Source organism: Temnothorax americanus, unplaced genomic scaffold (genome assembly GCF_048541705.1).
Source record: "Temnothorax americanus isolate GAGA-0224 unplaced genomic scaffold, ASM4854170v1 Scaffold4, whole genome shotgun sequence".
Lineage (NCBI taxonomy): Eukaryota > Metazoa > Arthropoda > Insecta > Hymenoptera > Formicidae > Temnothorax > Temnothorax americanus.
The window spans coordinates 7,775,734-7,800,000 of record NW_027509547.1 but is presented as its reverse complement, the minus strand read 5'-3'; the positions used below and the strand labels follow the sequence as shown (position 1 = coordinate 7,800,000).

At 43.6% G+C, this 24,267-nt stretch overlaps 1 protein-coding gene and 1 long non-coding RNA gene across 4 annotated transcripts in view; one reads left to right on the top strand and one right to left on the bottom strand.

Annotated features, from left to right (window-relative positions):
• Positions 1-852, bottom strand: part of LOC143902351 (uncharacterized) — a 6,730-nt gene extending 5,878 nt beyond the window's left edge. Inside the window, exon 1 of the long non-coding RNA XR_013258340.1 lies at positions 1-852. This exon is cut by the window's left edge and continues 252 nt beyond it. This is a non-coding gene — a long non-coding RNA (uncharacterized LOC143902351).
• Positions 1-23,507, top strand: part of Dll (homeotic protein distal-less) — an 87,032-nt gene extending 63,525 nt beyond the window's left edge. For all 3 annotated transcript variants that reach the window (XM_077415161.1, XM_077415158.1, XM_077415159.1), the window contains exons 3-5: positions 15,157-15,325; positions 16,648-16,960; positions 17,974-23,507. In XM_077415161.1, the coding sequence (XP_077271287.1) occupies positions 15,157-15,325; positions 16,648-16,960; positions 17,974-17,992 (501 nt within the window). In that variant the 3' untranslated portion in view covers positions 17,993-23,507. The remainder of the gene's footprint in view (positions 1-15,156; positions 15,326-16,647; positions 16,961-17,973) is intronic.
• The last annotated feature ends 760 nt before the right edge of the window (positions 23,508-24,267 follow it).

Genomic DNA, 24,267 nt, shown 5'->3' with positions numbered 1-24,267 from the left:
TAATGGGAATTTGTGTGTGCTTAGCGGACAACGCTATGCGTTTTGTTTCAGAACGCTTGAGGAAATAGCGAATCATATATCGGTATAAAAAAATTTAATAAGGATTTTTATTCGACCTAACTATCTTTATTAATCATAATTTTCACCATTATATAATGACCAAAACCCAATGGTCGAAACGTCGCATTGTGACGATTATAAATAAAAGTAGCCAGTTAGGTCGAATAATAGTTATTTGTGCAACAAGTGCTGTAAGATGAAAATTTCCGGTTGCGGAGTTGACCAATTATCGCCTTGACTCGCCTTCGGCTCGTGCGGTCACCGCACCCGGGAATTTTCATCTTTACGCACGACTTGCATACCCTATTTTATGTTGCAAGTGCGTGGAAAGTGGTCTATCACGCACGCGTAGCGTGCGCAATGGGCCACTTTCCATGCACGTGTTACATAAAAATCCTTATCGTTAATTATTTACTGGCAAAGTAAAAGTTTCTGGTTTGGCATAAAAAAAATTCGATATGTTCCGTACGTTCCGTCTGAAATTGATAAGAATAAAAACTGTTGTGAGACAGTTCTCCGTTTCGTGTGTGCTTTAAATTTACAAAGAATCAATTACTCTCGCCTCGTATGAATGCGGAAGCATTCTTTTATGACTGCGATGCATCGTGACGCGTTTTTCTCTGCCCCGTCTATCTGGTTGCGCGCTGCCACGTCTGTCAAAGCGTTAAGACCAAAAACTCGAGACAAGCTTATAAGAAAGGACGCTGAAAGCTGTGTCGAACGCAAGCGTTTTCAGTGGTTATCGGAGGATGTGCTTGGAAAGCGCAGCGGTACATACGCGCGTTCAACACAATGTACCGTACCGTCATCTAACCGTAAGATCTTCCACGAAACCGCAACACGTTGAATACGAATTTTTGCCCCGTCATCATTTATATCCCGCATACCATCATCGACATATCTCGCCGAACTTTAACTTAATTTCGCGCCTTAGCGAGATACGGTCTACCCTGTTCCGTGTATTCCGACATATACTTTTATTTATGCTCGCTGTCCGCCTTAATTATTTCGAGCACAAAACGTGAAACACATCTAGATGCGCGTAACGTGTGTGTTCCGAGCGATTCCAAGAAACATAAATCCTTTCATAACGTTCTACCGACACTTTAAAATGTAAATCCCCGAGCGAGCAACACGCAAACAGACTTCCGGCCGACCGCCGTCGTCGATCGAGCGATTCGACCGCGCTTGCTCACACAAACTGGGTTACTATATCGCGATCTTCGCGATCGAATGCAAAATATATTCCTCGTCCACGTGGCGGCGTATATGCTAATGACCATCGGGGATTTCCCGCGCGGTTCGCGCGCGCGAGATCGCGAAATCCCACGCGAGCGCGATGCAGCGCGCCGACGAAGATAAGACTTTATCTCGCAAGTGCGTCACATTACTACTCGCGTCGCGCCGCACCGGTGCGCGTGCAAGGCGCATCGGTGCGCACATTGCAGCGGCGGAGGTCGTATAAGCGTGATATAATGCACATCCTCGCCAGGAGGGAATCTACTTCATCATCCTGCGCGGTAGCGCGATGTCACTCGCTCGCCGAGTTTCCGTCTGTTTTGTTGTTAACATGCGTCGGCTCGCTGTTGCTGCCGCTACTGCTGCTGCTGCTACTGCTACTAGTGCTACTGCTGTTGCCGCCATCGGTTTTTTTTTTTTTTTTTTTTCACGCGGGTGCATTTGCATACACGGCCGGGTGCGTCAGAAGCGCCGAGCACTTCGACGCAAAGCGATTGCAGATAAATCTTCGCGGCCGATGGCGACTCGCTCTTCCGGTTTGCGAAACCCAGAAACTCTTTCGATGTCAACAAGATTCTCTCTCTCTCTCTCTCTCTCTCTCTCTCTCTCTCTCTCTCTCTCTCTCTCTCTCATTCGGGGCGTGATTTAGCGCGCTTTGAACGCGCCGCATCCGCACACGCGAGGATTGATTACCGCGGAATTTTTATTTGTGGCACACGTGGAATAAATCTCTTAATACGCGATTTAACACGCTTTGACCGACCCCCCGCGTCCGGTTGCGGTGGCATTATTTCACGCGGGATCTTCCCCGATAGACAGACGCGTAAATCCGTTAATTAGAGATTCTCGCTACCGTTTGCAGTTATTGTTCTCGATTCCTGTCGAATTTCCTAATATTGATCTTAATTACTACGTTGCATAAAGATTAACCTGTTTCATTAAATAGAATTATTGAAAGTGCTATTTCGAGATGTTGATCTTCCAAAGAATCGGAAAGCACATTGTTTGAAGTCTATCAGTACACGACGCGCGCAATGAATGGACACGAATATGTATGCACGCATTAAGCGTTTCGCGGTAACATTAGTTCCGCCATTTCCTCACGGGCGCATCTCACACCTGTTCGTTCGTCTAGGTCTCGCGGTATAGGCCGTACTCCCATGGCTAACACACGCACGAATTAAGATGTACTTAGGGGTCACTCGCCTTAAGCGCAACCGTGCATCAAAGCCCGTGCATCGCGGGAATGCGTCTCTTTGCGTTCGCTTTCGTGGAAGCGCTAAGGTCCATTTAGGTAACCGGGAGGAGCCGGCTTCGCGCTCCGCCGGGCCGCGCGCGGAGAGCGTTTCTAGACTTTTATGGAAATCGGCAACTTGGCGGCACCATCGCGTGCGCCATGTACAGCGACGTGGTTTACACGCGGTGGCAAACGACCCGGCCTAACCCGTAAAGTACGCGCGGCAAAGGACTACTTCGCCGGCTGCTTCCGAGGCGGACGCAGGTATTCGCGAACACGTTCGAGCCTCGTACGAGAAAAAAAAAAAACGAGACGAGATTGAGATATCGACCTGCACGGCGGAACGATTGCGTTTCCTCTTCTGCGGCGCGATCGCGATCGCGAAAATACGAGCCTGGTAAGCATTAGCGACACAAAGAGGTGGAAGTGGACGTAAGGTAAAGGTACCAATACCCGGACACTTAAGCATAGGAAATGTACCAATACCTGGACACGTATCTGTGTCTGGATACCTTTAAAAAAATATAAATTTATGAAAATAAACGTTTGGATATTATAATTGAAGTTTCAAACTACAAGAAAAAATACTTTTATCTTTGATTTTAATTCGCGTTATACTTATAAATAATAAAGGTGTCCGGATATAGGTACATGTCCGGGTATTGGTACCTTTACCTTACGTAGGGACCGTTACGGAGATCAGATATAAAGTTGGATAAGAACATGCATGCTGACGAATACAAGCGGTTGAGATTTAGGGCTTTTTTGTTATGGGACGAGACGTATTAAGTTGCAGCGGAAAATTTGGAATTTGAATATTCCGGCTGATATTTCTTCAGAACCTAGAAATATGATGTCCCATCGATAACACGTTTTAATCCTTTTAAATTACAAGGCGCAATCTTCTCTATAGGATAAGAAGGGGTTATTTGAGTTATTTGAGTCAGTTAAAGAAACATTATTAGATAAAATTTTCAAGACAGGGAGGAGTTTTTCAAATTTCAAGGTAGGGAGGGGCTTTTTGTCTTAAAAATGTTTTATCTGATTTTTTTTTCAACTGACTCAAATAGCCCCTCTTTACTCCATATATATCGATATTTTTTATTAAAATGTAATTCGAGGCTTTTGTATATCGTCCGTTATTTCTCATTCTATTACTAATACATTCTCGATTCGTGTAGCAGAATATACTTATTAATTCTTTCGCAATGTTTCGCGGTACCGATCGTCTCCTGCAACCGCTCGGCAACCTGCTACCTCGCGCCAGGTGCGATTCGAAGCGCGAGACGCTCGCCGAAGCGAAACTCTTGGCGCGGCATAAACGATTTTATCGCGGCGACGAGGACTACGTGTTCAGGGATAAGTACCGTATAGGTATTTCGCGCAGGGGCCACTCTAGTTGTTGCGTTCTGAAAAATAGATTAAGATATCGTGTCTCGTATTGTCTCACCTCACCTCGAAAATCACCTCATTCGCTCTAATGGAAGGTACGAGCCCCCCCCCCTTCCCCCAAGTGCTAAGTTTCCCTGGGACGCGAGCGTGAAAGGGATGGAACTTTCGGCTTTCGGCATAATAGCATAGTTGTCATGCAAATATGAAAGAGAGAAAAGTCACGGAATTCGTGTAGCATCGTTAAACGACTAAGTTCCATACGAGAAAGATATTAATATCGATACCTTATACCATTCGTCATGCGGATACATTTTTTTTTTATCGCGACCAAATATTTTTGTTTTTATGAAAGCTATAACGATCTTATTATATCTACGCATACGCGTAGATATTTGCTTGTATATCATGAGCAGGATCTTGTATATATTCGACGGTATACCTTGCTAATATTCTACCGACGCAATTTATCATATAACGGCGGTCGCTCACCGGAAAGACGGCACAAATCCTGATGATCGCGTAAGATCGAGTAAGATTAACGTTGCCACATACGACAACGGTTTAGACGCGGTTGAAGCGACAACGTAAACGTGACCGTGGCTTAGTGGGACGCTGACCACGGCGTAGGAACGACCCAGGGGACGAGGATCTACACCTCGATGAGCACAGCACGACATTCTCCTCGCTTCCCCCGCGTCTCTGTGTACATGGTGGTCCCTCGCTCTCTTCCTCCGTGGCCGCTACCAAGAAGAAGGTCTCTTCTCTCTCTCTCTTTCTCTCTCTCTCTCTCTTTCTTTCTTTCCCTTTCTCTCCTCTGATTGTCTCTCTTCTCTGTTTTCCCCGGCCTCTCTCCTTCTATTTTTCTCCCTCCTTTCGATTTATTCTTTCTCTGTCTTTCTCTCTTCTGTCCTGTCTCCGCTCATCGTCCTCGAGCGCATCCACCACGATTGTCCGGTAAACCATGCTGCGAACCGCTCACCGTGACGAAGGTACCCACCTACAAACGAGGACTTATTCCGGCTCGTGGAAACTCGCGAGAACACGGACATGGGAATGTCCGTCAGGTCCCGCGTCATGTCCATCGTGAAAATTGCGAAGTGGAGCCATCCGCGGTTTCAACCAGCGCTTCTTCCCAAATGTGCCAGTATACGATGAGAAAGATACGCCCGACTTAATCTTATACTGTTTTTCCTGCACTGGCTCGCCCGCAGGAAGTCACTGCACATCAATTTTGATACTGGATAATGTCAATTTAAAAAAAAAAAATTTTTCGATTATCTTCGTTATTTACCCGATTGCAATTGAGAGAGAAAAGAAACACAGAAAGTTTTTTCTAATATATATAATATACTTTTTTATATTAGGTATAACATGTCATAATTTACATATTAATAATTATATGCATAGTAATTGATGTACATTTTTTACCAAGTTTTGAATTACGTTAAATGCATGCGTACTCTTCATAAATTAAGACCTAAAATTTTCCTCGGTATTGACCAGCGAGCGTAATTTCATCCTCAGTTGAGAAACCGTCTGTAAATCACTGCATCTCAATTAGCGTAAGGAATAAGCGGGCGCTAATTAATATTAATAACCCCATAAAGCTAATAACTCGTGTCGTAAAAATACTATCGCCCTATTAATCTCGTAATAGAAAGATTGGTAATTGCTGTCAACGTAACCACCGTTGAATGAGTAATTGCATTCAAAATAAATCGCGATTGTACAATCGGCCAAACAGTTACGCGACGCGGCGGGCGGATACTAACCCCATATGCGTTTTCGAGCCGTTAATGCCCATTCGCGGCTTTTGATCGGAGGATTCTGCGATTTTACAGAGAGACGCGTATATATATTGCTTTTGGCTTACTGCGAATTCTTTTCCGCCGCGATGTAACACGGTAACGAGGTTGCGCGACCATAGGGGAGGGAAGGGTATTCCTCGTCGATGGAGAGGATATAGCGACGCGAAGCGATGCGCAGCATGGTGGAAGTCAGGATCGGTTCCTACACATGCAATTGCACGCGGATGAATAGTCTTTGTGTCTTGCGAACGACAGCCGGCGCGATATACAATAACGGTGCCCGAAGATTTCTCACGTAACGCAGGACCACAGGTTGCCGCGGCTGATCCTGCGTAAATGCCGCGCGCGAACTTACGCTGAAATCTAAGGAGATAAGTGAGACTTTATCGGGATTTATATTATTCAGCGCGCGATATAAAAGAGCTTTTGTTTGCTTAAAGGAAATACGGCTTAATTAAGAACGCGACTGATAATGAAAATTTATTGGGGCTTCACACAGGATGTTAGGAAAATCAGGCTTCTCCTGAAAGAATGTTAATAAGTATGGGAAATTAATTGGACTGCTTACGCTTTCGCGTAATACAGGCTTTCAGAAATAAAATTAACTGCCTTTGAAAAATAATGATATCTCCCGCATATCTGATGGAGTAATGTTTCTGGATAAGAGGAAAATTATAAAGCAACGGTAATTGGACTTGTGTTTGAGCGCAGACTGAGGGAGAATTGAGATTCAATCAGGTTTTATTTTTTTCAATGAATGCAGTTAGGTACTTGTAACGACATGTTTTTCTACACAAGAACTGAACAATTAGTAATGAACCTTTTTAAAAACATTTACCACGGCAAAAATCAAGCGACTCGATATATACGCTCACGACGCATTAATCGCATTTTAATTGTGACGTGACCAACACTGTTTCTGCGTGGTCATTCCTTAAGACCCAATAAATCTGCGCGAAACGCATCAACGGCGGACGTTGATGGATGACAACCACTGATTGGCATGGAAACGGAAAGCGGAGAAAAATACCGGGCAGAAGAGAAAAAAAGGCAACGGGAGCGAGAGAATGCATCGGTATACGCGCCGGTGCGGTGTGATGTAACGCCGTTATGAATATGTACAAAATAACAAATGGCGACGGTACAAAAGGAACGGTGACGGTGTTGTACCGCTCCGCGCGACGCGGTATTCCGCTCGTCACGGTGTCACCGTTGTTCGCGGCACGTGAGCCCACTACGGAATTGCGTTTGATTTCAACCACTTTTCGTATATCTTCTCGCGCGGCGACCTCGTGCCGGCGCGGGGCGCGAACCGCGCGAACGCGCGGAGCGGACGCGGAACGCGCGAAGCGTATAATAACGATATCGCGATAATCGCGCTTCCGATTAAGATTTCACCGGACAAAGCTAGCACGCGCGGCTTTGTGTTGTCGCGAATGGCCGACAAAACGACGACGAGAGGCGATTGCGCGCAACATTGTATACGCGACCCATCGCGCCGCCGCGGCCGTCGCCGTCGTTCGAGGTCCCATTATCACGCCAGAAAAATAGCAAGACTTCTCGCGTGTTGGCGCGATAAGTAAACCGGTAGAGACAAGTCCGCAGGTAGGAACGAGCTCGCTTGGCTTGCCTTTTTTCATTATGTTTCGCTGAAAGATATTAACTAGTAACTTGCTACTTAATTAATGTGCCTTTGAGCACATCGCGCGCGAGCGTGACACGAGGGATGATAGGAGATCAAGATCGTCCTTCGGATTATGAGGATGTAATCCGGCCATGCAAGAAGTTGGAAGAGCTTAGCTGAAATCTGAACGCGGGACTCCATGAAACACGCGAATCACGCCGCTTGATAACATCTATAATTCCTTTTATATCAATCGTCGGGATTCCGACGCGAACTTTCCCGCTACGCTCGCGGTCATACATAGAAAAGAAACAACCGTGAACGAAACAAAAGCGAGGAGGACCGCTGCGCCGCCGCCGCACCGTTCGTTGGGGAATTTCGTTGTTAAAGGTGGCACTGCGCATCACCGATGCCAGGCAGGAAGTGGGAACCGCCGAAGCAGCGAGGGGCCCCGGCGGCGCGTGGACGAGAGGAGCGCGAGGGCGGAGGGGGCCGACGTTGCATTGTAGGAGTGAGCGGGCGAGCGAAATGGAAAAAAAAAAAGGCATTATAGCATTATGCGAACGAACGGAGCCCTAGTGACGCATTTACACGGCTGTTATTATTCTCCCTGACCTCCTACTCCCCTGTATCCTCCTCGCCCAGCCGATAGCTGCTGGAAATGTAAACGCTTATGATATCCGCCGTGTGTCCGACTGGGCGACCGACCGTCCTCCTCGAAATATACGCGACATATGTTATCCAGGTGCGTTCAAGTGTGATTTCGGACATATTAGCGAGACGTGACGGAACGCGTTTAACAATTAGGAGAAGTTACATATTTTATACAGATGGGCAAATATCAAAAATAAAAAAGTAATTACTATACTTTCTCCTTTCATATCTTTCAGTATCAATTTTTAGCCGGGCCAAACAGACACGTGGGACCAAAGTTGGATCGAAATTTTCTCTTTTGATATGATACACGTGAGAGTTATCTCTTTCTCATTTCGCTCCATCTTTTCCGAGAGCAAACAAGTGCGCTGCTAATTCGGCGCTATCAGATGTACGCTCGTTGATCTACTTAGTTAGATCGCATAAAGGGCATGAACGAGGGTGACCTCACCGTGCACTCTTCACCGTGCCCCCGCGTGATTGCCGCTCGCTGAAAATCCTCAGGCGAATTGCACCGGCGCGGCGGTCGAGCACCGATGACGGATTAGTTTGTTACGGCTTTCGGCCGCAGGTAGGCCGTACCGATACGCGTGATTATTTATTGTGCGGACAGATTGGATCATTCAGAACGTGCCGACGGGGGTCCCGCACTGTATCAAGGGGGATCGACCCGCCGCCAGGAATAACTCGAACCAACGTGTGCGACACAACGCTGCAATGTAACTTTCAATTTCGCGTGGATCCCAACGTGAGAGCGCGCGATCTAATTCATATTCCATAATTCACGCAGTTCGATTGCTTTTCATTCTAATTTAATCGGTTTCCAGTGCGACAAAAATTTCTAGGATAGTGCCGCTAACAAAGATGTCATCTATCCACATAACAAATTGAATGTTACAGTTATCGGAGTATTTATAAAAAGTTTTTACAGTTGAGATAATTATTATCTAGCAAATTACGAGGGTTATATTCCAAATGTTGATTGTGAACCTTGTGAACTATTTACTGAGATCATATTGTATCATTAGTCGTTCCGTCATCACCATCGCTGCGATGTAATTGCATTTAATTGTCCAGTCTCCGTTTCGATCAGATGAAGAATGAGTTACGATGAGGTCAGCAATGGAGAACATATATCACGCACAATATAATTGCCCGTTGGGTGGTATATGTTGACACAATTTGCCAAATTACATTTTGACGTGTTATAATAGAATTAGCAAAACGTTTGCAGATTGATTTATTTGATTTTATTAGGAGTAAGAATACTGTGCATACACGTGTCACGGCGTTTCTGCAAAATGTATTGATGTACGGTGACACACGGTGGAGACGCACGATTCCTCGAATTTATCGCTATCGATGCGCATTACCGAATCCAGAACGACCAGAACTATATTTCACGTAAATGCTAATCGTACTACACATATGACGAGTAATTTAATATGTAGCACTTACCGCCACGTGTCATCTAAATCAATATTGACAGAGCAAACTCTATCGATTCGAAACACCGAACGATCGCCAATACTACGCAAGAAACAATAAAAAGACAATACAACTGAAACATTTTTTTGGATAAAACTTTATTTGCTTCATGTATTTTTCGAATACATTATTGTTAGCTTTATTGACGAATGTCCGAAACATTTATTAGCTACGATCTGAAACCTGACATCACATCCGCGGTATATTTCCATCAGCCTTCCAAAAAGAAAGGAGCTCAACTTCTAACGACTCATCCTTCCGCAGTCCCCCCCCCTCCCCTCGTATTAAGCGTAGGGACTTGAAATCATCGAGCTGCATCGCGATCCAAGGATGCAGCCCCGACGCGGATCGAATCGCGGTGGGAGCGTTTCCATTTATACATCAGAGATAATATTACTCCTAGATGCTACTCATACATATTAAACAGCATCGCCTTCGATTCGCGCTGCACTTTTTCGTCTAAAATCTTACCTGTCCCCTCGATCGCAGAGCCCAGTCCCCCCCCCTTCGTTCCCTGCCCGCTGGCATCCTCTTCCGTCCTCCCGGCGACGATCCGTCGCTCATTGAGTATGCATCAGCGATATCGACAGCGTTGAACTGTTACGCCGAGTTCCTCGCCCGCGGCGACGTCGGAAGCCCGTCGCTGGCTTGGCCGCGGCAACATCATGCGGTCCGGCAGCAACGGCGTCCTCGCTTCCTCTTTTTGCCCTCACGAAGGCGAGGCGACCACCGGCTGCTCCGGCGCAATTTTTGCTCGCTCGCTCGCTCGCTCGCGCGCGGTCGCCCGACGGCCATTCGACGCGCAGAGAAACCACGTAACACGCGCGTCTAAGTCCAACCGAGAGATAACGACAGCTTGCCACCGTGCCTGCCGGTGCCCGTCGGCATCAGGGTTGCATTTGTATCCCTCGGCTCGCTCGTTCGGTATTCTTCCTTTAACTCTCGCGCGACGCGAAGATTCCGCTCGACGCCTCATCATATACCTGCGTCGCTTGCTGTAACGCTGCTGGAGTATAAAACGATTTTGATTGCTAGCCTCGCGGCCAGTCGACGCGGCTCTATGATTCACTCGTGGAGTGTAATTTGATTTATTTCTCCAGTTACTCTTAACACCCGGTGTGGTTTCTTCATATGTGGCCTGCATGGAATTTCGAAATTTTTCATGAAACAAAGTTTATAAATTAAGCAAAAATTAATTTATAATTCTTTAATAAATTATTTATGAGAATGTTTAAAATAACATTATTAATATATATGTTAATACACCAAAATATTTTAAACATATGTGACGAAGAAATCTTTAATATTAATTAATTAATACTAAAAATTTAGTTTCTCTAGAAATGTATTTAGTATAAAATCTTGTCAATATACATATATGATCTTAGGTTTCTCATAGAGAACATTTTTCAAGCGGTACGCAAATTGTGGGAAAGGTTTAATGGAAAGAATGTTAGTAACGGAGTAATGAGTAGTACAGGGAGTAATAAATCACTGACGACCGAGCTTGTCGTCGTATTCACCGCAAGGGAACAATCATTATTATCTCGAACCACATTTCGCACCATAAAACTTAACATTTTCACACGCGTTTCAAAACTTTCTCCATCAACTGAATTGGAATAATCGTGTAAGACAGCTATGAATCATATATTGATATATAGCAACAAATATATATTATATAAAAATTAAATATCCGTTTGAAAAAAAGATTAAAATATAGAGATCTTTTAAAATATTCTCAAAATACATTTATCGAATAATTAATGAAAAAACTAAATAAAATATCGTTATCCACGGTCTCCAAATAAGGAGGCAGGCAAGAACCATTCGTACGAGTGTCTAACGTGCCCTGACGACACCTGGAAAAAAGATATTAATTAAAGCTTTGCGCCGAGCGCGCCGACACGCGTAAATATATCCCGCATGCCGTTCCCGCGAGAGAGAAAGAAGCCGCTGACGGCTCGAAAAAACGCAAACCCAGCTAACATTATCCTCGCGAACGAAGGCACATCCCGTACCGTCGATGCGCGTCGTACCCTGTCAACGTCGGCTGTAAATATCAATAAACAAACCGCCGCGCCGCGCCGCGCCCGGCGAGCGCGATCCGCTCTTTCCGGCTGGCCAGGCCGACCGGCCAGTTGAGCGAAATAAAGCACGTCGGAACCGGGTTTTAGCGCTGCTGGCCTTTGTCGGGCGCCATCTCTACTCGGCGCAACCGGGTTTTTCAGCGAGCAATTAGAAAGAGATTTATTTGCGCCGGCACGCCGGGCGCACGCTTGCCGACCAGGGGCTGCTGACGTTGGCCGCATATTTTTCGCGATAAATAACGCGTATGCGTAGAGCGTTTCGGGATATCTTCCGATAACAGGTGCTTGGAAGAATCTGAAGCCGATTTTTCTTTAAATATTGACAAATATCGGACGCAATATGGTCCGCATTAATCATCTTCAGGTAGTTCTTTTATTATCAAGATATGCTTGAGTATTTTATTAGAGAGAATATATTAGTACCCCCAAATTAATCAAAGAATCTGTCATTGAAAATAAGTATAGAAAAGGATTATGAGACACTCTGTATATCCTGTAGTATACCATGCATGCGTCTCTGTCTTTAATGAAGAGGCCACGGGGGAGTGTGACGATGCGTGTTTCGTAAAACAGAAACTATATTTTATTTCTATTTTCTTCATGTTTATGTATAATGCAAAAGCGCTGTGCCCCGTACCTATACCGATTACTCCTCAATTTTCAAATTGCCATTCTGCAATTTAAGAAAAGATCCGCGAAAAGTAAGATTTCTACGTCATAGGCTGCATTCCGATATTCACTGTCAGCAACTTTCAGTACTGAAAATCTATAATATACGTGACGTAAAATATAGATTTGCAGTACTGACAGTGAATATCGAAATGCAGCCTTTTGTTTAGAATACTTGCAATCCATACGTCTTTCCATATTTCACAGTCTTTTATTTGCCTGATATATGATTGCATTGTGCAATAAGTTATCGAAATGTTCTAATTAAGTTCTTCGCTCTTTTTGATCTCATTTGACACTCTTGTCGAATAACCATAAAGTGATTGTTTAATCGAGACCCACATCATTCACCACGTCAATCGTGTGATTCCTCCACTGCGCAATAGTCTATGAAACAGCATGCACATACGTACGTTCGTGTCATCAACTTTTTTACACCTTGAACGTCAATCAAAAGCTAGACGGTTACTTTAGTTAACTAATACTACGTTTACGCGAGCGTTACTTCTGTAGTAACTTATGATAATGCCTTCGCGTAAACGGGATTTTTTAGTAACTTACGATAATTTACTCCGCGTAAACGAGTGGATTATCGTAAGTTACTACGGAAGTAACGCTCGCGTAAACGTAGCATAAGTCGGTTTAACTAGCCGAGAGGAGATATTAGAAGATAGAGAGTCAGGCGGTTGAAATGTATCGCGAAATAGTAGCAACATTATATAGAAACGAGTTCGTTCAAAGTAAAGAACAGGTTCACCCAATTGCCGTGTTTACGTACTGTTTCATTAGTTTATTACGTTTTATCGAGAAAATTTATTTTATCAACGATACGGTCACTGCATTCGAAAGATTAATTAAATAAATGTTGTGCTAGTCAAGTAGATGATTAAAAAAATAGAAACTTTTAATTGTTTTTTTGCTTACGCAGATTTCCGCGATAAAGAATTTTTTCATTGTTCGTTTGATAATTAATAGATAGTCATATATGTGTGTGTGTGTATATATGTACATATACATAGCGGTATAATTTATTTCATAATTTACATTCCTACCGCATGCGAATGCATTGTTCGACGGGACTAAGATTACCATGAAAGGAGAGTAATCTTTTAATTGTGAAAAAATATTCTTCTCTGCCTGGTGAATAGAGGCGCGTATTCACCGTATTATTCATCTCGCAGCGTTTGATCGACGCGCGACGTGGCGGTGGAATATCGAGTTTGATACCGCCGGGTAAGCCCGGATGGTTTACAGCGGATATTATAGGCTCGTTAAAAAGTCATTAGGCGTGGTGTACTGTTAATAAAAACCGCGTGTCTCTGATTTCATCCGAATCATTCGGCGTAGCCGAATATTTCTAAAACGTATGATGGAATAACGGAATCATGAACAGAAGAATACGCGTGCGAAAAGTAACAATCGACCTTGTATGCGAGATATAATATGAGAATTTTTATTTTTGAGAGCTCGAATGATCTATTGACGCGAATAATATGCGAAAAGAAAACGTATATTGGTGAACCCAGAATAATTGAATAAAATCAGATGCAGAATTATTTTTATTAAATAAAACAGATTTTTTTCACAATAGAATAAAAGAAGAGGCGTCGCGCAGGGGAGAACGAAGTAAAAAGAAATTTTTTCGACGATAGGATTTCTTTCGCGGACTAATTCGCGACGACATGACACGTCTAAACATATGGCTTCGGCTCGGGCTGTCGCGCGCGTACACACACGCTCTTAGCTCCGCGCGGCGCGCGGGGTTACGTAAGATTGAGCCAGCACGTCACGTGCATGCGGTGCATGTGTGCGGATGCTGAGACAAAAAAAATACCGCATGTGCAATCCTAGCGGTCGCGCGTGCGCACCGGTATACGCGCCGCAGGACGACGAAGCATGCTTTTGCCGCTGCGGTTCTATGCATCGCAGCGAGGAGGCAAAAGAAACGATGATTACGAAACGGGCGAGTGTGTTCTTTTTCCTTCGTCTTCGCCGCGGCGCGTTCTAACCCGGCACAGTACGGAGCGATGATGCGAAGCATCGGATTAGATGCTCGGGCAATGCTTTTGCGCATCGCGGTTGCGAAATTATATTTTCCAATCGCGTGTCGATAATCAGGCGATGCATCTCAACGAGATCGCTCGCGGTTCTATTTTTCTCGTCATTTTATGGATTGACGGTTCAAGGAAACATTGTAAGAATAGATACATTAATGACAAATATCATTAATATACTTATTAGCTTTCATGATATCAACGATGAGACTGTATATTTAACGAGATATTTAACATAACTGGTGTCGATGTTTATAAATATTACAATTTGTTGCGACTAAGTTATGAGTGAGATGATTTATTTTACTAAGTATGTTGTGATTTATACGAGATATACCTTGCATGAATATTCGAATCTTCTAATCCGACTCAAGAAATTAGTTATTGTTATATAAATTCGTATAAACTACGACGTTTTAAAAAAAAATACTATGACAAGTTATACTCGTGGAAACGGAAATATGATGTAAATGTTAATGTTAATAATCATTTAATAAATATTTAGTATGATATATACAATAAACATATATTACTGTTCTGTCGCAATACTTTCTTGTCCTCGCAAAGTTCTTCTTTTTATCTTATCTTTCTCGCTTATCTACCATTTTCAGAAAGTTGACGGAAGGTACTTTCACTATATTATGATAAAATGAAGGACAACGGCTTAATTAATATTGATAAGATTATTTATATTTGTTATCCGCGGTGGAATTTCGAAATGTCAAGTCTGACGAGACACTTTTGTCTAAAAGCATAAGGATGTGCAAAAAAATCTCTTACTCTTTGAACTCACGTTCGTGAAAATCTATCTCTAACGACTGTGTCACGATTTTTCTTGCAGGTGAAAATCTGGTTCCAAAACAGAAGGAGTAAGTACAAGAAGATGATGAAGGCGGCGCAGAGCGGAGGTGGCGGTGGTGGCCAACACGGCAGTCTTCTCGCGGGTGGAACCGCTCTACCTGGAGGACCATCTCCTCAACCCGGTCAACCCGGAAGTCTCATGCAAGGAGGTAAGTCGCGATTGCGTATATAAAATATACACTTATCTGAATTAAACGACAAAATATTCACAAAAGAAGAATCTTTCCTATCGCGTATATTTAATTGGTATCTTATTATAGAAACGTGCACGTTCAATCGATTTACCGTCGATCGATTGAATCGTTCACACGATCGACCGATCTATTTTCATGAACACGATCACTCGCGCATTTTTAATTGGCTGAACGTCCACCCAGCGTTAATTGAATGTCACTGACGTGAACGTGCGCGATGATTGCGCGCTTGACGGGAGACTGCTCCCATCACTTTACCGCATCGTCGCCGCAATTTCTCCGCGCAAATAATGCCGCTTCGCTCCGTAATTACAATACTAATAATCCAACGCAATTTTCGCGGTCTGCACTTTTTATCGCGCCTTTGCCGCTGCCCGTATCGCCGACAACGACGAAACCGCTTGCCTTACCGCTGCTCTCTTTCCGCGGCTAACGGTAATCTAGAATCTGCGTAGTATGAGTGATTTATTCGGAAATGCGCCACGAAAGACACAGCTAGTGTAATTAACCCCATCTTGAGAGATTTCTCTTGCTTATAGGAAGGAATGCCACTCTTTCATGACGAAATTTAGTCCGTACACTTCCCAAAGCACATTATTTAATGTCTCATACAGTGATTTCGATATACGATATGAAATTTATCTTTATATGTGATTAATTTTGATATAGTTTAATTTTTACAGTATATTTTCATTAAACGCGATTAAAACGTTAACAAATTAAACTAATTTTTACGCTAATTCTTTTCGGATTAGATGTTGCAAAAATTAACAAGCATAAGTGAATATAAATATGTGTATATACTTCATAATGTACCTCATTACTTACACTAATGAATACAAAACTGTAACAGTCCCGTGCTTAAGAATAGCATCAAGGTAACACAAAGTTTCGGAAAAGATAAAAATCGGAACGCTCCTAAATGGCGGAATATCACGGAAACGTGACGTACATACAGTCAGGGATGAACTATATACAACCTCCCCTTCTCCGAGCAGAGACCCCCAACTCGACTTAGAGCTTGCGAAATCGAACGCGCCGGCCACCCTCTGGAAACTCTTTCCCGTCCCGTAGCAGCCACCAGATGCATTAGCGCACAATACCGTTTCCCTCGCGCGATTAATACAATTTGCGACGCCGGTCCCATTCAGGCGCATGCAGCTGCATGTGCAGGAACGCGACATAGCTGTATATACGACGACAGCGGCTACAGCGGTAGCGGCCGCGAGATTTCGGAGCGGTTCTGAAACGGTTCCCGGTCCACGTTTGTGTTTCAGGGGGCGGAAGTTCCGTGTCGGGCAGCCCGACGACGGGTTATCTCGGCGGCATGGGCGGTGGGGGTGGCGGTCACACCCCCGGGAGCTCGAGCCCCGGAAGCGAGATGTCGCCTCAGCACAACGAGAGCCCGCCGGCACCCTCCTGGCCGGGTGAGATGAAGCACCATCCGCATCCGCACGCGCCGCCCCACTCCCATCATCACCCGCATACGGCCGGGCATCATCCACCGCCACCGCCACCGCCGCCACATCACGCGGGTTACATGCCGCAGTACTCCTGGTACCAGGCGGACCCCAACCCCGGACTACTCACGTAAGTCACTGTCTTCTCCGAATCGGATCGACATTGATGGGGGCTTTGATATACGTCGCCTTCGGCAGCTAGAGGTTATTGCGAAATTGATGCATCTAGTTCTTTAATTCTTATACGGTACCATTGTATGTTGAAAATGAGAAATGCGTTAAATTCGCAATCTGAGGTTGAAACTGAGAGCGACACAGCTCAGAATAGAGGAATGTTCACTCACAAAGTTCAAAATGATTATCTAAATTATATGTAATATCTATGTTTCGATCTTATCTTTATAATGATGCTATTTAGAAAATAAAAATAGTGTCTGAGATGAATTGTGTTCTAAGATGTGGAACATCTATCGCGTTTCCACGTACAACGAGGAAACAGCATTCTTTAAATGTCTGCATTTGATAATAGCTTTGTCATTCTAGCTGCTATAACTCATATCGGCGATTTCTTGCGCGAGCAATAATTGAATGGTACTTCGATACTCAATCATAGACAATTTCAATTTGAAATTAAAGTGCGACGCGTCAATCAGCGCGCCTCAACGCAAACTGGTACTGCCAGTCACGTGTCCCCTTGGGACACGTTGGACGTTTCTCCTATTCACTGAGTACCAGTATGACACGACAAATTTACCTCGAGCACTCGCCTTGCCGTAATATCCATCGCGCTGTGATTCCGGAAGCTTCAAAGTTACCGCGCATATCTCTTTAATAATATAATAACCGCGAGGACCGGCGCGATTATACGTGCCACACAGACCGAGCGTGAAAAATACGTATGCGCAGCACAGATAAATGTGCAAATTTTATGAAAGATTCAACATTTTTTGGTACGTGTTTAACTTGAAATAAATTAATTAAACACTGGCAGAGAGTTAAATTTTTTGTACGATACCGGTTTGATGAAGAAGTAGCCCGATATCGAGAAGTATAGAGCGCTCAATCTTTTGAAATTTCGCAAAATCTCTCTCGTCACGCGTCACAACGTTTTCTAATTGAACGATCATCTGTGCCTTTTTGCAGGGTATGGCCAGCGGTTTAACGAAGATGTCCCTTGAACTGAGTTCAGGTGAGCGACCCCTTCGTGGTGCCGCAAACGTATCCCAGCGGTTCCGCCCCAAAGTGTGAATATGTGTAGCGCCTCTCGCGAGGAAAATTGAATGTTAATATTGTTTCTAATCGTATAATGAAACCCGCATGCCGGTATCCGTGCGGACCGTCCGTCGAAGTGAGAGAGCAAGTACGAACAGTGCGACGTCGTGTGTGTGATACACGCCCCTTAGCAAAATATTAATAATAATACTAATGAGATGAGAGAAATGCAACCACGAATGCCAGTCGGCGACGATATAGACGCTTCAAAAGCTCAAAGCTGACGGAGAGGACCGACGCCCAAGGTTTCCAGCCAACATGGACTGTCGACAGTAGCGTCGCGGAGAATCCGAAGTCATGAACGATCCGCGCATCGAGTGACTCTTGACTGATTAGTGACGTTGTTTTTGGTGCGCGCCGTTTCGTTGTGCTGCTAGACGTTTCCTTCTCGAGCTGGAATCGACGTTAGTTGGAGGAAGACAGGAGCGACATCGTCGTACGGTGAAGTAAAAAAAGTACGTTGTAAAAAAAAGGGTGATAATGATGATGCGATTTATGACCTAAATTCACCGAAAATCCGACCTGTGACCGTTCGTGATGCGAATTCTCTAAGGACGACGTCGTTTCATTGATGATCTTGAAGTTCGATTTACGAGTTGGAGGGTACTTGTAACGTTTCGCGTATGATTGAGTGATTGTCACGATTGTAACGCTTTTCGTGTTTGACAAGTAATCGTTGTCGCAAAAAAATAAGAGTCGCGAGAAATCTTTTTTCCCGAGGAAATGAAACGTTCTCCGGCTTCTCTATATGTCTGTTCGTGTCGACCGTCGTGATTGCGTGCATCGGATCTAATTTGATTACTACGGTTAATTATAAGCAGAGATTGCCTCCAAGTAATTGTTTTCATTGTGAAAATGTTGTTGTCCGCCGTTTGTCAAGCGTGGAATTGCATGCCGAATTTAATCGCTACGGTTAATCAAATAAACAAGTTACGTGATACAATAATTTTCTACACTGTTGGAAAATTTTTGTAGCTTTGTTAAAGAAGGTCCTTGTTTTAAAATTTTTGTGTAAAATAATCAACACATACATGTGTAGATTTAACATATGCCTGCTATTGTTAACAAATTTAAAATGTAAAATTATTAAAATAATTTATAAAATATGTTAAATTAACACAATTCGAACGTATTTATTAAATGTATTAAAATTTACAGAAAAAGAGTGTTGGTTTTATTTTACAATCTTAACTTCAACATAAAAGTTATGTTAATTGTACACATAATTAACCACAAATTACAATCAGAATTAAATTTTTTATCTGTTGAAATATTTTAACATAGTATCGGTGTTACCATTTAACACATCCATATTATGTTAAATTAACGCAAAAATTTGAGTGGACCGTTTGGGGAACATATGATTTATGTTATATTTAACACAAATTTTCCAACAGTGTACGAAAAAAGATGTTGAATTGACGTTATCATCAATTTTTACAATTAGGTATTAACTGAGTTTTTTCTATATACCAAAAGCCTCAAATTTAGAATTTATCGTATTTTCTCTTTATTTCTTATTTTTTGTTTATTTATCTCTTGGTTTAATATACATTGAAATATTTTATAATTTGACCAATTAATATTTTTATGTAAAGATTTTAAATATTAAATGTGAGGTTTTTTTGGCTTAGTATTGCCTCTATTATTCTCACACACATTTATTTTCAGAATGAATCTGATAGTCCGATTTTATTTTAATTAAGAATTTATATCGGTAATGATGAATGAACAATTTACTAATATGATAATGATGATTTGAAAATAAAAATTATTTTCTCGGTTTTATTTGGATGAGCTCGCATAAATACCATTATATCCAAACTTAACAAGTTCCGATGATTACCGAGACTAATGCGACAGTGTAATAGTGGCGATAATGATATCCACGATTTGGAAAACAGAAAAGAACGCAGATCAAGTTTGAGATCCCTGGCCTACAGATCCGGCGCTCATCTCTGATAATTTATGTTCAGGATAAACGTAAGAAACTTCGGGGGCGAACAACGGGACCAGGTCGCGTGATTCTTTTCAGTGCGCTCGGCAAGCCAATATTTTCGTCACCTTTCTAAATCAGCCCAGTCTGGCACAATCGTGCATCTCTAAAAACCAATTTCTATCTCCCCGCAAATGTCAATTGCCGATGACGTTAGGCCGGTCGATCCTTTGTGACAGTTGCCCAACAACCGCGAGCGCGGCTTGACCTACTTCGTGCTGGATCTCGCGCGATAGATGGACGAGAAGAACGACAAGGGTTGGCGAGGTCTCTCCGGGAAGATAGACGAGGGGAAGGGAGAGGGAAACGAGAAACAACGTTGCATAAACTCGTTGAGTAGTCGTTCCTCAAGGCGGTTGGAAGTAATGAAATCCTAATGACATTTTCGTGAGTCAAACGATCTCGGCAATCACGGTGGCTCGCTGTAATCACCGGTCCCTCCTTCCCGGATGAGGCAACTGGCCGGAGGCCTCCTCCGATGAAGAGAATAATACGCGAGAGACGAACGCGGAGAAACGAATAGCTAGAGGAGCGGAGCTGGAAAAAAGTCATTATCTCCGTTGGCGACGCGCGGAATGCCGCACTGATGTTTAAGGTACATTAAGAACTTCAGAAAACGTAGAGAACATTTGTTCTAATCTCAATATCGATTGGTTGTCCTCCGATTGTAGTCTCTTTCGTAGTTCTGTAGTCTAACCGCGCAGTTCGCTCGATTTTTCGCTCAGTTGCAATACTTTACATTACATAATGTTTTTATTTTAAAAATAATTTTAGTTTCAAAAATATTTATTTATTTATAAATTTACAAAAAAATGTCATTTTGTTAAGTATATCACTTCTCGTTTTGCGAAAAGCTTCAAATTATAAAATTGATGAACCGGAAGGGAACTTCAGTAAATTAATTGTAAGTCAAATAGAACGATTTGCTGCCTCTGAAAATCTAGCTCTCGCGATCTGTTCGAATTATCAAGGCCTTTTCCAAGTAGCATCTCCCCTTTTTTTTTTTGTTATCACGAGCAAGGCTATGCTCGAACTCTATCAGACGAGCAAAACGCGAGCTTCACGCCATAAGCCGTTCACGTTGCGGGTAAACGATGGTGGACTGTTTTACGCTGTTTCTTCTTTCGCTGTCCGCCGTCGGCCATGTTTAGGTCACCCTTGCCATCTTGCGTCGCACAATATCTCTATACTTTCCAAGAGGCGACGCGAAACCACAAAAACGACGGCTGTGGCTCGCAACCGCGGGAAACTGGGAGGGTCGGGCGGGCCCCACCGCTGACCCAGATCCACGGTCTCGTCAGTGCAACAATGGTCGTCGTTTCATGAGAACGCGTGATGCCGCGCAGTTCCTGTCCTTCCTGATTCTGTCTTTTCCTTCGCTCTGATTGTTACCGTTCGGCACATGTCGGTCGCGATGTACTGCGCCGAGACCGCCAGGTCTCACTTCCGCACTCACATCCCGGCTTTCAAGATCGCGAAAAGTTAAATATGACTTCTTCAACTTATGTATACGTGTCTTCTAATGCGCTAATTCAAATTTAACATTGGGAACTTAAATTTCTTAATTTCTATAGACGTTTATCGTGACAAAGGATCTTCTGCAAATATTTCTCCCGACAAGACCATTGATCCGGCATGGTCCCACTGTTAACCCCTAATTAATTGTAATTAACAGAATTTTCACGATCCGAGGTTCCGTCGAATTCTCAATACAATCCCAGGGTGAGACGGCAAATTCACTTAACATTTTTATGTGAAGATATATAATAACTCGTCTCAATCAATGAATCAAATTTTGAATAATCTCACAGCCGTCCGCTTATTGACAGAGTCGGCGATCGAGTACGCGGCATCTCTCACATGGCAATGCACCCGTATAAATTCTCCCCCCGATTTCCCCGATTCCCTGGGAATCGACGAGGGCGTCGGCGCCGCGCAAGTCGACGCGGCGCGGAAACTCGGGACGGATTATAGGCTGCCGGGTTCGCCCCATGGTGCACAAAGAGAACAGTACAAAACTAGTTTTATGCCCTTCCGCTCGTGTCGACCGCGCTTGCTGTTGAACGCTGGTACGCGATTACGTCGCGTGTGCTTGCGTAAAATGCCTCGCGGCGGAAAAAGGGAAGAAGGCGGGCTGGAAGGTAGGCTACGGTCCGGGGGATCGATGTCGCTGCGCCGGGGCGACGCGGAATTTCTACGTCGTGACGTTCAACGTCGTCGTCGTCGTCGTCGGGTGCACGCGAAAGATGCACCGGCGGCGGCGGCGACGACGGTGACGATGACGACGACGACGACGGCGACACGACGATTCTCTCCCGTGTATAATAATAAGTGCCGTTAGATTTAACCGCAAGCCGCGCTGCGGAGAACTAGGAAGCGCGAAGACGGCCTTCTCGGACGGGTTCTTGCGTTTTGATTCGGTGCAATAAGAAGGTGTATGCGCGTGTATAATTTAAGACGAAGCTCCCCTCAGTTCCTAAATTGCGTGTGTAAAGCCGGAAATGCGACAAAAAAAACAGCGTAAAACAATTGAGCGTGGTCGAAGTGACAAGGCGCGCTTTGACCATTGTTGTCGAGACTGGCGCAGAATTTCCTGGAAAGTTGCAGTTATCAGAAAAGACGAATTTACCTTTGATATGCAAAGCTCTGTTCTTAAATTTACGTAAATCTGAAGTAAACGAAACTTCAAAAAATTGTAATCCTAATTGTATAAAAAATAATTTATACGCGCGTCTCTCTAATGAACGTAATCCGTTTGCGAAGAAGATGTACAGTTTCCAGGAAATAATGCGTGAGACATTAATCTCTACGTCGTAAAAAAAGACGTCGATCCGACAACTTCGATGAATAGCGTGCAAAATGAGCCGTGTGGCTCATCTCTGCCACGCTTTCCTCGAATACGCGGATTACGATAGCACTGCGCGCGAAAACGAGTGCGAACTTAATGTGACAGAAAGTACGCGAGCGAGCGAACGAGCGAGAGAATGAGTGAGCGAATAAGAGAGAGAATGATAAACAGCATAAAGAGTCCATAGAATTTACTAGCGTTACTAGTCTCGGTGCAAGCCATCGGAGATCGATCAGACTCGGCAAGGCTGCGAGATCGAACACCGAACATGTAAATATTGCATCGGGGCCCTCTAGCAATGTAAGCCGTAAGTGAATCTGTGTAAAATACGATATTGTGATAAGAATGTAAAGATGCGAAAAAAAAAACGAGAGACAAGAGGAAACAAGAGAGGCCTAGAAAATCGTCTATATACATATAGGATATAACACGGCAGACCCCAATTTATCGATTTTACCGAGTACCCTTGTACGGATATAGAATATTACGAGAAACTAAAACACCTTAATTATGATTACTATTGTATAAAATATGAATAATAACTAATTAATTCAATTTAAAGTATCGTCTCATAAAATTCCGCATATGTGTTCCTGTCCCAATGTAATCCCTTCGTTTTATGTAAAATATATAAAATAACATATTTATCATAAATACTTTGTGCTAATTTTTAGGAAACAAAACAGTTCTATTCAATTAGTATAGCTACATGCTAAATTAATGAGTTTCTGAGAGGTGCTTTTTACAGAAGCTTCTTAAAGAAGCATGAAAATATCCGTGACGATCGATTTAACGATAAAAGAACTTTTTTTACGATATAAGTAACCCGGTTTAGAGGAAAAGAAATTACCGGGTCGAGATGCGCCTTATACGATAAGCGCAGGAAGAAGCGCATCGGCGATTGACGCACGTCGCATGTCCTTCGTGAATTACCACATTTTCGTGTAACGAGTGGACATTGGCTCATTGATTCAATCATTTCCGAGTGAACGAGAGGCTCTCTCGTCCCGATGGATGACGACTCATGTTCCTTTTTGCTTCTTGTTTCTTTGTTCAACGGCAGCCACCTGCCGCTCTAGAGCCAACGTACGCACATGCTCTACTTTATGAATAACTGTACTCCTATCTTCGCTCAAAGCTGAAGGCGCACCGTATCCTACGTCTTCTCGCGAGCTTGTAATCAACGTCCCGTGGAAGACGTTTCGATCGCGAACACTCGCGCGTCGTGTTACGTGCGTGATCATGAAAATTTCTTAAACAGAGCTTTAAAAATAATTATATATGTATATCCTTTTTATACATCCATTTCTCTTAGTAAAAC